Source organism: Pongo pygmaeus, chromosome 23, assembly GCF_028885625.2.
Source record: "Pongo pygmaeus isolate AG05252 chromosome 23, NHGRI_mPonPyg2-v2.0_pri, whole genome shotgun sequence".
In the NCBI taxonomy this organism is placed as follows: Eukaryota; Metazoa; Chordata; class Mammalia; order Primates; family Hominidae; genus Pongo; species Pongo pygmaeus.
The window spans coordinates 33,543,379-33,560,645 of record NC_085931.1 but is presented as its reverse complement, the minus strand read 5'-3'; the positions used below and the strand labels follow the sequence as shown (position 1 = coordinate 33,560,645).

Here is a 17,267-nt window from a genome sequence, read left to right as displayed (position 1 = left end):
CAGCTCTCAGGAAGCTCTGAGACCTGCAAGACCTGTGCCGGGCGGGCAGGCAGCCACAGCAACAGCTGCGCCCCCTTCCCAGGGACATACAGGCCCAGCATCTCGCCTGCCTCATCTGCATCTATCAGACCCACAGCAGAGCAGGAAAGGGGCCCACTGTCCGGAGTCACCTCCCCATACCACCTGGAGGGCTGGTCTCCACTGCTGACAGTGGGTGCCACCACCATCACGCTGTGCACCACCCCACCTTTCCTCCAGGCCCCTGAGCCCCTGCACACCCTCCTCATCTCCCGGATGCCCTCTCACCTAAGTAGAGCCCCTCCCCTTTTAAACACTGTTTTCTTCACTATTTGCCTTCTTGTCCCATGGGAAGAAAACCAAAAGGGTTCCTTCCAATCTTTAACACACAAAAAATCTTCAGCGCTGAAGCTAGTTGCCAGCCAAGAGCTCCTGCCCACAACTACAGTACATGACAGCAGACTGAGACCACGGCCACAAATGACCTCTCCGGGCAGAGTCCTGGGACCCAGCATTTGCCCCCCAAAGCTGCCTGGACTTGGTCACAGCAAGTCAGAGTGGGTCAGGCAACCAGCAAAACAGGGTTCGTGTGGGACTCTAGGCCAGGGCCCAGAGAGCCACACAGTGCTCCCTCCTGGCAGCAAGCTGCATGGGCACCTGTGTAGCGCCCCTGCCCAGGGAAGCTGCTGGTGGCTCTGCATCCAGGTGCTGACTGGGGGCTGGTCACGTGGGGACGGTATGCCTACCCGAGGTGCAGCCTTGCAGAGCGGGCAGGTGTTCATCTTTGGAGCGTCCCTGGAAGAGCTCACATTGGCAGCCACGAACAAGGCAGCCTGTGGGGCTGGAGAAGAGGCTGGGGAGTGGTAGGTGATAAGGGGAGTAAAGGAAGGGGCTGCTGGCCTTGATGGAACTGTGATTTCTATGAGAAACGAGAGCTGTGAACAAGGGAGCAGAGGTGAAAAGGACCCCTGGCAGCTGTGTGAGGAGCAGTGGGGCTGGGGCCAGGAGACCAGACAGAGGCCACCAGCACAATCGGGTGAGGGATGATTGGGTGTTAGATCCCGGTGGGGGCTGCAAGACACTGGTGCCAGGTGATGAGATCCTGGACATATTCCAAAGGTGTGAGAGGAGCCTGGAGGCTTCCCCATACTGCACTGGGGATGACTCCTGCAGATTTTTCTCCAGGGCCTCCCATTTCCTCCTGGACACCCCCTTACCTCAAACATCCCGCTCTTCCTGAAGGACCCTCATCCTAGAGAAAGGCCCTGTGAGCAGAGCTGCCCTGGCTACCAGAGTGACTGGGAGCAGTTCCCCGTGCAGAGCCCTCCTCCCAAGACTCCCTCCAAGACATTCCTCCTCACCCCCTGCCACCCCAGCAGATCCAGTCCTCACCTCGACAGGGTGGCGGCAAGTTTCCAGGTGCCCCTCCCATATGTCCACACATTAGGTGTGCGCAAGACTCTGACAGGAGCCTTGGGCTGGGCCGTCACCAGCCACCGGAGGACACCCTGCTCCCGAGACTGATACACGAGGGCATCTGAACCTGATTACCTCTGCCACCACATCTTCTCCCACATGTGAGCAACCACTGCCACCTCCGTGTCTGCCGCTGCTCGCCGAGCCTGGGGAACCCTCCCCGGCCCCCCAGTCCCCCATTGTTCCTGTGGTGGGGAGACCTTCACTCACTTTTCTGAGCCCTCAAAGAACCTCCCCTTCCTGTCTCGCCACCTCCGCAGCCACAGAATGAGCCTCCACTCAGGCCCACCAGGGGCTGTCCAGATGCTCCCGAATGCCCCACCACGGTGGCAGCTGCCCCACTCGGGGCTGTCTCCCCTCCAAGAACTGTGGCCTGACCCCAGCTGACCCCATCCTAGACCCATGGTCAGCTCACCCAGAGGGCAGGGTCTCTACAATGCACCTTCCAGTGGCTGCTAGGCCAGCCTGGCCCCTCTCTCACTGCTGACTGAGGCTTCTAAACGCTAGGTCCCACAGGCTGGCCCAGGACCACAGCCCTGCATGCTGGCCTCAGCGGGCAGCACCCTACAATCCCTCAGGTACAGCACCAGAGAAAGAAGAAGACGGAGACCATGAAGGACTGGTCACAAGATTTTGGGGGAGAAAAGAAGGCTTCTACTAAGTCACACACCTCCTGACCTCAGCCAACCTGCAATGTGCGTGCTGAGACACCATGGGGGACAAATGAGGGCCAGGCACTGAGTAATCTTAAATGAGCAAGTGACACAACATGTGGACACATGAAACACGCTGTTTTCACTTTTATATTTAAGGTAAATATCAAGTATGACTCACCAGACAGAAGCCACTCTGCTGGTGCTGACGGGAAGGCCCTGGGAGCAGCACGTGGGGCGGTGTGGATGATTCTCCCTAGACAAGGATCTGTATTTTTTCAACCTTTCTGCACAAATGTTACAGAAATCCTGGCCTCATGTCTTCTGGCAGCAGCGGCAGTTCTGTCTCCAGGGCACACCATGACCTGGTGCTGTCAAACCTGCAGGGTCTTGGCCCCTGGGCGGGGCTCACAGGCTGGTGTGGGCCTGGGGGAGCGGCTGGAGAGCGCTCCACCAAGGCGCACAGGAGCCCTGCGGAAACGAGCTCCCAACTTCAAATGTGTGTGCAGGGTGCCAACACATGGGCATAGTAAGCGTCTATGTACCATGGTATCACTCACACCCCAATCCAGAACATATTATACAACACAGAAAAGATGGACAACATGTAGATGAAAGAAACATTTTTCAACATCTTAACGTGAGGCCTTCCCACCATCATTAGCTAATATTCTCAGGTACAATATTTTCTTAGGGAAGGGTTCAGAATGAATAACAAACGACTTATATCCACTTCCCATGGTTTTTTGGGTATTTTTTGGGGGGCCAACACCTCAGACCCCAATAAGCCTTCTGCTTTGCACCATGTCCCCAGGCAGGAGAAGGGCTGGGCTGGGCTGGGCTGGGCTAGACGTGCTCTTGCTAGCTTGTTTTATACCCAGTACTGTCTTCACTCTGCAGCCTGCTTTTGGTACAGGAATTTTTAAAACGATGCCACTACGAAGAGAGAAGTGCATGCACCCGAGCCACCTCAGCGCTGACCGCACCCTGCTGCTTGGCTCCTCTCTGCCCTACCACCCTGGGAGCCCCTCCCCTGCAGACTCCAGGATACTGGCTCCTAAAACCACACAACCACAGTCCTACTGCTGCACCTAAGAAAATGAATCTTCCACAAGTCCCCACTCATTTCTTGAATTGTCCTGTGGAAGTTTTTTATAAGCCTCCCAACCTAGGACACCATCAAGGTTCATGTGCCACATTTGGTTTTGTGTTTCTTTAATCTCTTTAAGCCCAGAACCACTCATGATGCTGAGCTGCATCAACAGCCAGTTATTCTGCAGCAGAAGAATTATTGTTATTGTTACTATTTGTTTTGTGACCACTATTTAAATCCGCTAACAGAGTTCCCGAATCCATTTAACTGGGCACAAGCAGGCAGCGGCACATGGTTACCTCCGTGGAACTCCGGGGTGCTGTGGGGCCCCTTGCACGTTGAGCCACACAAATAGGGAGCTCTATGCGAGCTGCAGCTGCCAGCACCAACACACGTGTTCAATCTTTTTCTAAATTTTAGGTTCGCTCTCCTGCCTGATGCTCCAATGGAGTCACTGAGCTGCACTTGGCCATTAAAGCCCACCCAGGACCCTTGCCATTCTCACACCAAGCATGGGGCCCCCAGTCCCCAACTCTGAATGTGCTGTCATCCCACTCAGAATCATGTCTTCTCTTCAACCACCAGTGTCAAGAGGACAAGCTACCAGGAGAATTATGCTCTATGAGGCCAACTTTGACTCTGGGGCCTGGAAACCCAGAAGCCATTGATTAGTCAACAGCAATCTAAACAATGCACTCATAAAGCCGGGGAATGCAAATGTGGCTGGGGCTCTCAGGAGGGCACTGGTGGTCATGAGAACAGGGTGACATCTGTCTGAGCAGGACCGGGACAGCAGGTGTGGCCCCAGTCTGCTGGGCTCTGCAGCCCCCACCTCTGCTCCTGCCCTGTCCCAGCAGCCAGGCACGGCCCCGCCTCTGTGGGGCCCTCTTTTTCTCCAGGGAAGCCGGCCGCCCAGGCCTTGACCCTTTTCAACCCCGTCCCCAGGCCCATCACTCCTCCATTTGTCCTTAAAGATACTTAAGACATCAACAGCAGGACTGGGATGTGTTTATGAAAAGAACCCAAATCCTAGCTCAAGCCACAGGCACAAAGTACAGCCCAACAGACAGGCAAGGTGCAGGGCGAGGGAGTGTGGCCCTGGCGGCAGCTGGAGAGGGCACTGCTGGAGTATGTCCAAGAGGAGCTCGCCAGTGCCAGGGCAATGGGACAGGAAGGGCAAGCCAAGTCCAAGCCCAGGGAATGTAAAGGAAACAGCAGCCATGTTTCCTTTACATCGTCTTGGTATTTCCAAGCAGCTCAGCATAAAATATTTGCGCGCGCACACACACACGCACACTCACTCTCTCTCTCTCTCTCTCTCTAAGTCTATCTGCCTGATAGTTTCCTTCAGGTCTGGATTCTACGTCTGACCTTCTTTGTCCTGGCAAGCTTGTCCTCCCCTCCAGCCTGCCAGGGGCACACTCTGCATGCTCATTTTTATACTCCAAGGTCCTTAACTTCAAAAGGAGGCAGGGGACAATCTAAAAAGCTGGCCAAAGTGAGATGCAACAGAGGGTTCCAGAGACAGCCACAGCCCAATGCAGGGCCTGATCTGCAGGCTGCACTGGCCCTATGACCACAGCCCTCCCTGCAACTGGGGCTCACCCACTCCATGTCCCCTGCACAGCACCCCTACAGGCCAGGAAGCACTGGGTGAGAGGGAGGAGAGGAGGCCCCAAATCAGGGTGACTCTGCCCAGCTTCAAACACTCCCACACACCAGGAGGGCTCACCTTTGAATGCCACCTCCCAGCGACCTTCCAAGGAGCGGTTCCGGCCGGTGATAACATACTGATAGCCAACCCACAACCTGCAGGGAACAGAGACAGAGACAGAGATCTCAGCGGCAGGAGGGATGCAGCCATCAATGACTGTGTGTTTTTTGTTTTTTGAGACGGAGTCTCGCTCTGTCACCAGGCTGGAGTGCAGTGGTGCGATCTCGGCTCAATGCAACTTGACTTCCTGGTTCAAGCAATTCTCCTGCCTCAGCCTCCCGAGTAGGTGGGATTACAGGCACAGGCCACCACGTCCAGCTAATTTTTGTTTTTTAAGTAGAGACGGGGTTTCACCATACTGGCCAGGATGGTCTCAATCTCCTGACCTCGTGACCCACCCGCCTCGGCTTCCCAAAGTGCTGGGATTGTTTTTAATAGCTATACTGACCTCCAGAACACTCAGCTTCTCACATGAGACACTCACGTTAGAATGCATTAAAATTCAAAACAAGAAAGTTCACAGGGCAGGAAAAGTTTTATCTCAGGGAACTCTTGCCAAGACTGTTTCTATGAGCTAAACTGGTAAAGCTTTCACAATTTAAGCAAGAACAATCTTATTCTTGGTAGACATGAAACCCCATGAATACAACTCGGTGACTATGCTAAAACCACAGAACAGGGCACTCCACAGGGGTGAGTTTCATGGCATATGAACTGCATCTCAATAAAGACATAAGCCCCTGCAAATATCCACTACCATGGAGGATGAAAACACTTGCACGGCTTCCCGCTCAGAGCCAGCCCACCTCAGGCCTGCAGCCTGCTCCTGAGCACGCAGGCCTAGCACTGAAGGGATCCTGCACTAGGATCTGGCTGACCGCCATAAGCTCCTGCCTAGTCCATGCCCCTTGGCCCAGCTTTCCAGCCCCAAGCCTGGAGATGCCCATCAGCAGGTCTCCCCGCGTGGCAGGAGCCCAGGGATGGCACACTCTGCCCTTGGCCTATGCTGTGCAACCACAAGGCTGTCCTCAGAGATGGGGCTGCCCTGCCCTCAGAGATGGGGCTGCCCTGCCCTCTGGGCTATGCCCTCTTGCTTCTCCACTGGACTCACAGGCCTGTCCTCATGGGGTCAGTACAACAACCTGTGAGCTAAGAGTTAGTTTCCTCCCTTTGTAGCTGCAGAAGGAAAAACAACTCCATCTTGTGATTTGCCAAACTCTCACAGGGCGTAACTGTGGAGTCAAAACCAAGCTTGGGTCTTGAAGCGAAAGCCCCCTTGCTTTCTCGGGGGGAACCCCCACCTACTGCACACCCCTCGCACCAGGCCCACGAAGCCCCACACCAAGCAGTTCTCCCCACACAAGCCAGCAACCCCAGCCCCCTGCCTGCGCTCAGCAACTGCAGTTGTACACAGAGATGGGGACCAATGAAAGGGGCTGCCCCACAGTCCCACAAAGTAGCAGCAGAGTACCGCCTGCCCCTGCTCCCAGGACCCTCCACCTATCTCGATGCACACTCCTACCCATGGATCTCCTTGGCTTCCAGTGGGTGAGGCTGGTCTTCCCAACCTGCTGTCTGCCAGCTGTGCCCCAGGAGTTTACTGAGTGGTCAGAGGCCATGTGCTCAGTAGTCATCAGACTCCAGCCCCTCAGGTCCCCAATCCAGGACTCACTTGCGCTGATCCTTCCAACCAAAGCTCCGCTCGGGCTGGTCCCATTCCTGGGCCAGGACAAAGCGCAGCTCCTGGTCGGTGGAGAAGGTGGCGAGAGAGCCATTCAGGCGCTGGCAGGTCTGCGCGGCATCCCAGTAGTTCTCCCCGCTCAGGTAGACCCTGTAGCAGCTGGCCGTGCCTTCGTAGTGGTGCCACCCTGTCGGGCACTTCCCTAGGAAACATAAAGGACAGAAGGGGAGTTGTCCCCCAAGTTAGGATCCAGCTCCAAAATGGAAATTATATGTGCTCCATCAGGGACAGGCACACCTTGTAAATCACCCTAGAGAAGTGGAGAAACTGAGGCTCAAGAGGACAAGCTCTGCTTCTGAAACCACATTGCAGAAATGCTCAAGTTTCTCTAAAACACAGATTCAATGATACAAGTACATTTGGTGACTCCTCCCATTTCTACAAGATCTTTTAATTTACTCACTAGTCAAGAACGGCTGCTGAATTAAGTCTTGTAAAGCGGATTTCATTCTCTGGGTTAACAACACAGCACAACTCCCATGCAGTCCACTTTGGGTCCTGCTTCCAATGCCTAGCTCTCCTGGCCTCTGCTGCCAGCTAGCCCACTCCCCTCTCTCCCTTTTCTACTTACATGAGCATTTGCCAACCCTCCACTAAAACAGCAGCTCAAAGGATAACAGCTGGGAGAGCCATGACACTGTGTGACCCGCCCCTGCCTCCCACAGGCGAAAAAAATAAGGTGTGGGCAATGCCACAGCTGGCAAAGCTGAGGAGCCAGCCAGCACTTGAGTACCAATGAGTCTGGCCAGCATTCTCTCACTTCCTCCACCCATCACTTCCGACTCCTACACCCACACATGGGAATGCCTAGTAATTTACAGCTCACCTTAGGTAACACCAGTGACCTGTTATATAGAATCTTTAACCTTCAAATGTTGGGTACCTCATATTAGTACACTGGAGAAGAGTGACAGTTTTTTGCAAAGCCAGTTGTAAAATTAAAAATGCCATTTTTAAAGTGCATCTATGTCTTGTGGCACTAGTAAAACTTCTAGAGACGTATCCCGATGTATTTATTATGTAAGCATGTGTGTGTGTGACTTCTTCACAAAGGCATATAGATTACGGAAAAAGAAGGGCACCCCTGGCCCCTAAGCATGGCCACAGCTGGACAGCATGATCTGCTCACCATGAAGGGTACACCTGAGTGTGCAAGGAAGCTCTTTAGGTGCAGACAAGGAATCAGAGGGCTGGCAACAGTGGCTCACGCCTGTAATTCCAGCACTTTGGGAGGCCAAGGTGGGCAGACTGCTTGAGCTCAGGAGCTTGAGACCAGCCTGGGCAACATGGCGAAACCCCCTATCTACCGAAAATACAAAAAATTAGCCAGGTGTGGTGGGGCACACCTGTAGTCCCAGCTACCCGGGAGGTTGAGGCTGGAGGATCACTTGAGCTCAAAAGGCAGAGACTGCCTGCAGTGAGCCACAAGTACGCCACTGCACTCCAGCCTGGGTGACAGAGTTGAGACCCTGTCTGAAAAAAAAAAACAAAAAACAAACAAACAAAAAAAAACAACAATAAAAAACCCCAAGGCATCAGCTCTCGAGAAGGTGTGTTGCACATTCATTGCGTGTTTCCTGGGTGCCACACCAATGCATGCAGCCTGACCACACGCCCCACAGGTGGCTCAGCACCGTCTCCATGGAGAGGTGAGGACACTGAGGCAGGCAGAGGCCAGGCCCCTATCTCAGGCAAGGTGAGAGGAAGCCCTGTAGGGAGGCAAGCTGGCTGAGGCATGGAGGGAAGGAGACATCCCAGGATGGGAGCCAGCTGGCTGGGGCATGGAGGGAGGAAGCGCTCCTGTGCACTGACTCATCTTCTTTATGTTCTGAACTTGGTGGAGTTGCTTGTTACCCAGGCAGAAGTGCTGCCTGTTCAAAACTGAACAGACAGGCAAGGGGAAGGAAGAACACGGAGCCGAGCATCAGGACCCCCTAGGGCTGCACTGTGAACTGCCCCTTCCCTAAAGGCGGTCTCTCAGCCCCAGCATCTTCACACACCAAGCCTGTGCACCACACTTCCACTGTGGGGACCCCTTCGGGCTGTGGGCACAGGCCGGAGACAAAATGCATCACCAGGACATGTCCAGCCCTGCTTCAGCCACACTGACATGCATGACCACCTGGAAACACCTGGCCCCACTCTGGCCACCCAGGGTTGGTGGGGGTTCTGCCAGAAGCAGACCTGGTCACCTCTGAGGTGCTCCCCAGTGCTGAAAGTCTGGGGGCTGAGGAGTAACACAAGCAGACAGGCCCAAGGCAGGGCAGCAGGCCCATCCAGTATCAGTCCTGCCTGGCCCACAGCCACTGCTCAGCGTACCTGGGCACCTCGCGCCTGAGAGGGTCTGCTCAGGGCCATTTCAGGGTGGCTTTTCCTCCCCTCAACCTTCCTTGATGATCCTATGCGCCTTTAAAATTTCAATGTCATAAGTAATTTACTAAATAACTAATCACCTTAAAAAATTTTCTTAAAATGGCTGGGCACGGTGGCTCATGCCTGTAATCCTAGCACTTTGGGAGGCTGAGGTGGGTGGATCACCTCAGGTCAGGAGTTTGAGACCAGCCTGGTCAACATGGTGAAACCCGGTCTCTACTAAAAATACAAAAATTAGCCAGGCGTGATGGCACGTGCCTGTAATCCCAGCTACTTGGGAGGCTGAGACAGGAGAATCACTTAACCTGGAAGGCAGAGGTTTCAGTAAGCTGAGACTGTGCCACTGCACTCCAGCCTGGGTGACAAGCGTGAGACTCCATCTCCAAATAAATAAATAAATAAGGAGTCGAGCCTTCCCATTCTATCGCTGTACCTAAACTCAGAGCTGGTTTCCTCATTTATAAAAGGGAATAATATAACTTTGGAATTTCCAAGGGCCAGTGCCTTCTGGCCCTGAAAAGCAGTCACTTTGTGAGAAAAAGCAGCCTGGCTTCAGAGCCAGTTGACTTCCTAGGGCCTTGAGTCACATACCACCACTCCAGAGCTGGGTGACTGCGGGTGGGTCATCATGCAGCTTCATTCATTCCCGTCACTGGCCTCCAAGGGCTGCTTTGAGAAACCCCTCACGCAGCACAGTAGTGCTGGAGAGGCAGGGGTCGTGTCAGGCTTGCACTCCCCAGTGTCCCAGTCAGGGCAGGTCTGCAACTTACTGCTGAAGCGAACGGGCTGCGCCACGTTCACCGCGTGGAAGTGCGTAGGGTCGCCTCCTCTGGCCCGCCCCTGCCGCGGATCCACAGCCTCCTTCCCATGGTGAGGACGCACCTCCCCGGTCACTTCTGAAAGCAAAAGGAGACATGTGCTATGAGTCTTGCCTGTGCAGTCGCAGCCTCCCTGGCCAGCATGGTTAAGACCACTGAGGGCTGCAAGACCTGAGGCGGGGGCCTGTAGCACAGAGTCGGGCAATGCAGGCTTTCTTTAGAGCCCTATGAAACACTGCTGCTCGCATCAAATGGGTCCCGTGTGCTTCTTATTAAAATTACGCCTTGGCAGTTTTTGTTTTTTAAGTTACTAATGTGAAATGGAGGCCCTCTTCATTGCATTTTCTAACAGGTCATTGCTGGCACAGCAAAGGGTCCTGCATAAATTCAAATCCCTCAGCAGCTCCAGCCCCATGGGGATGGCCAATGAAAGAGTTCTCTCCAGAGCCCAGGCTGCCCCTGCCCCTTCCTTGAGGGCCTTCTCTCCCAGTATGAAGGAGACCCACGTGTGCAACCTTCCTCTGCAGCCCTTGTCCTGGGGCCTGAGCTGTCTGTCTGTCTCACTGCCTGCTGGTCCCCCATGGCTGTGAAGGCCTCCAGGCCAGGACCTCAGTATGTTCCTGTCTGGCTCTTTGGTGCTTGGCACAGGCCCTGGTGTGCAGCAGGTCTCAGTGCATGGCTAGAAGGTGTGAACGGGCAGCTGAAGATGAGGAAATAACTATAGTTTTATGCAGCATGATCTAATAGTAATTTGCACACCAGTCCTTCCACCTACACACACTCTCTTTTGTCCTCCAACCCCCTTGTGAAAAAGGAGAACCACGCTCCTCCCATCTCACAAGGTGAGGGGCAGACTCAGAGAAGCGGACTGACTTACCCAAGGCCATGGTGCAGGGGAGAGGGCCCTCATGGGCCCGCCCACCTCCCACTCTGTCTGTACAGGTGTACCCTGATGTGTCATGAAGGGCATCGGGTACAAGGTCAGGTCAGATGGGAAACAAACTTGGTCTACAAGGCTGCACACAGACAGACGCCTGCCAGCAAGTGCACTCTGGCTGCAGATGGCTGAGTGGGGCCTCGGCTCCCCAAGGGAGGTCACAGGGAGGGTTAAGAGGCCTCCTGCAAAGCCTCCTTCCCTGAACCTGAGCCGGCAGTCAGCGCCACCTGACAAGCCCCTCTCCAGCAGGTTGGTTCTGCTAGTGTCATAGGCTTTGCAATGGTTTTCATTTAATAAAAAATCCACATGCTTTTTTTCTCATGATAAAGTAACAAACATTCAATGTGAAATGCTTGAAAAATACAAAAGTTTGAAAAGACAATAAACAACAAAGGCCATACTTAACTATGTGAGCATCTGCCCCCTCACTAAGTCTCTTTCCTACACAAATCTTTAAGAATACTGGGATCACATCAGACACTCCATTTCACGACTTGCTTTGTAAGCTTAAGACTATAACAGCTTTCTATATTTTTAAATGGGCTTAGGAACATGACTTTTGATGGCTGCATAGTATTCCACGATTGGATTTCTTTCGTTCCCATAAGCTCTATGGTTTGAGGTTAGGCTGTGTGCAATTTTTTATTATTCTACAAAAGGCTGCCTTAAACACCTTTGTACACAAGTCTGTATGTAGTCTTATTTCTGAGACTCTGGATACTCACTCAGTACTCAATAAGCATAGTTCCATAGCTCCTGTCAGGCATGTGATGGGGATGGGTTGCTATTTGACTGGGAATCACTAAAATACAAAATATGCTACCTGTGTCCGAGATACCTTCAACACAAAGTGAAGACCTCAAAGGGAGAAGCATCTTTAAGGCTTGTGTTTTTTCGTAGAGGTGCCTTTGGGGTACTTTCACCCAAAATACAACCTGAGGACCTCAGTGTGGGACAGTAACTGGCACCACGACAGGCCTGATGCTGTAAACACGCAGTACTTGGGGACCATCAGCTCTTTAGGACTGGTCCCATGTCCTGAGCCATGCTACCTGCAGCACCCAACACTCTGGGTAGGAGACCCAACCCACAGACTCGCTGGTAGCTCTGATGCAGGGATGCAGCCACTGGGATGGGGCATCAGTACTTGGTAGAGAAGGGAAGAGCCACCTGAGCTTCTGAGGAGCTGGGCCTGAGACTGGAAGCTGAGAAAGAACAGAGGGGCTTTCTGGCAGATGGAGCAACTTTGTCAAAGGGCAAAGGCAGACATATCTGGGACAAACCTGAGGCCAGGCCTGGGTGTGGCTGGAGAATGTCACTGAACTTAAATTCAACATCTCCCTCTGCTCAAATGGGCAAGACCTGTGGCTCCACTTTGTATCCTGGCCTCTTCCCCAAGCCAAGGCCAAGCAAAGTACCTGGTAAAACTGCCCACAGAAAGACAAGATGAATTGAGGGCAGAGGAAAGGGAAGAGAAAGAAGAGGTAACAGAGGGAGAGTGCTGCCAGGTCACATGGGCACGAAAGACCAGGTTGTTGCATGCTGACTGAGTGAAGCCATCTGTCCCCTGGGGTGGGAGACCAGGTGAAATATTTCAGAAACATAACCAGAAAGCCAAATGGTGATAAAGGACAATACTCTGTTGAGCAGGCTTCTCTGGGTTTAGGTGCCAATTGTGAGCCCTTTCTTTTTTTCCACCATGCATCTTCATATCCAAATGCTCACATTCATCCCCTTACCCCCACGTTTATTCAATGCACATTCTGGGCCCACCATGGAAACCTGCCAGCACAGACACAGGCCTTTGCCAGCAAGAAGGGGAAGGGCTTGGCTGTCAAGATGATGCTGATGTCAGACAGTGTCCTGGGGGAGTGTCTGGGGGCCAGGCTGGGGAATGTGCATAGCATAGGACAGAACCCTTACAGACCTCTCAGGCCTGCTTCTGACAGTAGAGAATGTCCCTCTTCCCGTGGAAGGCCAGTCTGTGGTAAGCTGGGGGGTCTCTTCCACCTTCACCAGGGCCACAGGGCCCGAGCAGCCCTGCCTCACAGCCCAGCTGGGGACCTGGTGCAGGGGTCACTGTAGCACCCAGAGCCACATCTGCTCGAACTCCGGGCCCCATGACCTGTGCAGCTCGGAGCACATGTGCCCCTCCTGCCTCCAGCACCACTGGAGTGCCAGGCTGCTGCTTCCCCAGCACAGGAACACACTGGAGAGCAAGTTCAACAAGGAAACAGAATCAGAGAGAATACCTAGAATACCACTCCACAGACTATTTATTCACAAATTACTTTTCGTCATAAAAAGGGAAAGAAATATTCACAATAGTGATCAAACTTAATATCACCAATAATGAGACAAAATGACCTTGGGCCTCGTGATTTGATAATTTATGACTTACATAGTATTGCTACCTAAAAAAAAAAGTCTCACCTGAAGCTAATCCTGAAGAAAGAGACAAGTCCAAATTGAAGGCCATTCTACAGAACTGACCTGGATTCTTCAAATATGGCAACGTCATGAAAGACGCCCAAAGCCCCCGCAAAAGAGGGCTGGGAATACTTCTAGATTAAAGAACAAAGCAATATGGCAATAACATACTTACGTAATCCTTGAATAAATCTTGAATGAAAAGGGGAAAGAAACCTGTAAAAGATGTTCTGGGGATAATGAAAAGAATCTGAACGTGGATTACACAGAATAGTACTACAGTAAATTTCTTCCATGTGAAAAGGCTTCTGTAGAGGATTGTTCTTATTTTTTGATGATAGTATTTAGGGGTAGAATGTCATAATATCTGTAACCTCTCAAAGGGTCCAGAAGAAAAACACAAAGAACAACTGCGGCAGGTGAACCCGGGTAAAGGTGCGGCAGGACACTGTCAGCTGGTGAACCCAGGTAAAGGTGCAGCAGGACACTGTCAGCTGGTGAACCCAGGTAAAGGTGCAGCAGGACACTGTCAGCTGGTGAACCCAGGTAAAGGTGCGGCAGGACACTGTCAGCTGGTGAACCCAGGTAAAGGTGCGGCAGGACACTATCAGCTGGTGAACCTGGGTAAAGGCTGCAGGAGTGTTTACTGCACTATTATTATGACTTTTCTATAGATCTGAAATTACTCATATTAAAAGGTGGGGGCAGGGACAAGGCAGGTGGACACACCCAGATTCCTCCCACAACTCAAGCAGTAAACAAATCAAGAGTTAACTGGTAAGAAGATAAAACAGGTGGTGTCTGGGTTAGGGGACACCAGTTCAGCTGAAAATCAGGGTTCTTTACTCAGGGAAGAGAGGACAGATTCGCCATCGCCGTTTTTCTTCCACTAAGCTCTCAGAACCCCAGGCTCCAGGCAGATAGGAAATGGTCCTTTATGGAAAAAATCTGACCAGGTCAAGAAGAAAGTCCCCAACAGGAGGAGATTCCCAACGAAACATATCCAGCTGGTTCACCCTCCAGGGAGGCCCACGTGCACAGAGCTTCAAGTCCCTCAGCCACACACAGCAGAAAGGCAAGGACCACCAAACCTCTGAGGCAGAGACCAAAACCACAGAGGAAAATAGCACAGAAGAAACAAGTACAGAGACAAAAAGTTAAAACCAAAAACAGGCCATTAACATCCTCAAAGTGAGAGGTTCTACTGTACTCATGAAACAAGAAAAGGGTGCTATTAAGAAGAAGCATGGACCGGGCACGGTGCCTCACGCCTGTAATCCCAGCACTTTGGCAGGCCCGAGGTGGGCAGATCACGAAGTAAAGAGATCAAGACCATCCTGGCCAACATGGTGAAACCCCGTCTCTACTAAAAATGCAAAAAATTAGCTGGGCGTGGTGGCACACGCCTGTAGTACCAACTACTCGGGAGGCTGAAGCAGGAGAATCGCTTGAACCCGGGAGGCGGAGGTTGCAGTGAGCCGAGATTGCGCCACTACACTCCAGCCTGGCAACAGAGCAAGACTCTGTCTAAAAAATAAATAAATAAAATTAAAAAAAAAAAAAAAAAAGGAAAATGCAGACAACACTATCCATCATTACTTGCCTCTGAAAATGTTCTTGTACAAATGAACAGGAGGCCAGGTGCAGTGGCTCACACCTGTAATCCCAACACTTTGGAAGGCTGAGGCAGGAGGACTGCTTGAGGCCAGGAGTTGGAGACCAGCCTGGGCAACACAGCGAGACCCTGTCTCTATGAAAAATAAAAATAAAAATAATTAGCTGGGCATAGTGGCACAGGCCTATAGTCCCAGCTACTCAGGAGGATGACACAAGAGGACTGCTTGAGCCTAGATGTTTGAGGCTACAATGAGCTATGACCACACTAGTGCACTCCAGCCTGAGTGAGAGTGAGACCTGTCTCAAAAAAAAAAAAACAAAAAAAAAACTGAACACATGACAGCAAACATGAAAACTCATAAAATATTTGGCAGAAGTTATAGAAACCTACTAAAAGTAAAATAATCAAAGAGATGGAAAACTGCAGAGGAGAAAACAAAAACTGGGAATCAATCCAAGAGCTCCAATTCCCAATAATAAAGAGTTCCAGAAAAAGGGAACAGGGAAGAAAACAGAATAGAACAGAGAACAGGAAAGTGACCCCTTTCCCTAAGCTGTAAGGCATGAGTCTAAGATGAAAAGACCCACTGAGGAGGCAGTGCAATGGTTCAAAAGATACTCAAAATGTCCAGGAAGGAAACAAGTTATGTTCAAAGAATCAAAAATTATGTCACCAGCAACACTGGTGTTGGAGTAAAAATGGAGTAAGCTTAACCTTCAAAATTATGGGAAAAAATTATTTCTAGCTTATGATTCTATAAAACCAGCCAAACTTATGTGCAAAGGTAAAATAAAGACACTTCAGACATGCAAACAAGGAAACACAAACCTTTGTCTCCCATGTTCCTTTTCCACATAAGTGGGGCAGTACTCCACTAAAATGAAAGAATAAAACAAAACAGGAAAGATATAAAAACCAAACACCAGAGGTTCCAACACAAGGAAACACCGGTGAGAGTGACTGATGCTCTCACACTGATGGTGAAGGGGGAAGCTGGCCCAGCAGCACTGACAGGCGAGGACCACCAGGGGCGTCTGGGAAAGGAGGGGCCAAAGAACTCTGACTGATAGAGATCTGCAACTGAGGGGACATGAGGAAAGAGAGACTTCTAGGTACTTAAAAAGAAAAGATATATATGAATCTACAGGATTCACACCAAACTGGAAAACGGCTTGGCAATTTCTTAAAAAGTTAAACATGGCTGGGTGCGGTGGCTCACGCCTGTAATCCCAGCACTTTGGGAGGCCGAGGCAGGCGATTGCTTAAGGTCAGGAGTTCGAGACTAGCCTGGCCAACATGGTGAAACCCTGTCTCTACTAAAAAACACAAAAATTAGCAGGGTGTGGTGGCATGCACCTGTAATCCCGGCTACTCAGGAGGCTGAGGCAGGAGAATCGATTGAGCCTAGGAGGTTGCAGTGAGCCGACATCGCGCCACTCCACTCCAGCCTGGGCCACAGAGCAAGATGAAAAAAAAAAAAGTGAAAACAAAATGTTGTGCCAACACAAAGGAAACAGAGTGCTCCTGCATGGCCCAGCTAGGAGAAGCACTGAAAGCAGGCAAGACCTCACAGAGCACAGGGCCCAGACTCACCCATCAGGCTTAGGGAAGAATCAGCAGAGAATGCCTAAAACCACAGAATTTAAAGACACGCAGATAAATACCAAATGAAACAGCTAAAACAATGTTTGCCTTGAAAATTAGAGGGGTTCATTGGGTTTGCTATTAAAAAGACTTACAGAACCATTTGAATATTCAAATTGTATGCATAAGTAACTTGAATAAAGATAAAACTAAAAATTTGAAGTAGACAATCAAAATCAGTTCCTCTTCAGATCTGGGAGGCCCCGCCCCACTTTTTTTTTTGCCGCTGAGGCGTCTACTGCTCTGATTCCTGATCCTTTTATTGTGACCCCGGTTTCCCGCTAGAGGGTTTGATGTCCTCTGCATTACCAATGTGCTGCAGCTGCACAAGGAGGTAATTTGTATAGGCCTTTTTAAAATTATTGTGCCAGTCCCTTCCAATCCAAGGATACAATCTTTCAGTTCTGGGAAATTTTCTTATATAACTTCTTTGCTAATTCCCTCCTCCCCCATCTCCTCTATTTTCTTTTAAGGAATTTGTATTAATCAGATATTGGATTTTCTGAACTCATTTTTAACCACTTAAGAGTGTACAGTTGGGCCAGGCGCAGTGGCTAACGCCTGTGATCCCAGCACTTTGGGAGGCCGAGGCAGGCAGATCACAAAGTTAGGAGATCGAGACCATCCTGTACTAACACAGTGAAACCCCATCTCTACTAAAAATACAAAAAATTAGTCGGGCGTGGTGAAAATTAGCCGGGCGTGGTGGTGGACGCCTGTAGTCCCAGCTACTCGGGAGGCTGAGGCAGGAC

The 17,267-nt window shown here is 51.3% G+C and overlaps 1 protein-coding gene across 2 annotated transcripts in view; it reads right to left on the bottom strand.

The window, feature by feature from the left end:
• The window catches only part of DGCR2 (DiGeorge syndrome critical region gene 2), an 85,144-nt gene that overhangs the window by 21,976 nt on the left and 45,901 nt on the right, over window positions 1-17,267 (bottom strand). The window contains exons 3-5 of one of the 2 annotated variants that reach the window (XM_054469278.2): window positions 9,839-9,964; window positions 6,627-6,846; window positions 4,973-5,049 (exon numbers count right to left, since the gene is read on the bottom strand). In XM_054469278.2, coding sequence (XP_054325253.1) covers window positions 4,973-5,049; window positions 6,627-6,846; window positions 9,839-9,964 — 423 coding nt within the window. The remainder of the gene's footprint in view (window positions 1-4,972; window positions 5,050-6,626; window positions 6,847-9,838; window positions 9,965-17,267) is intronic. The other variant, XM_054469279.2, reaches the window with a different exon arrangement.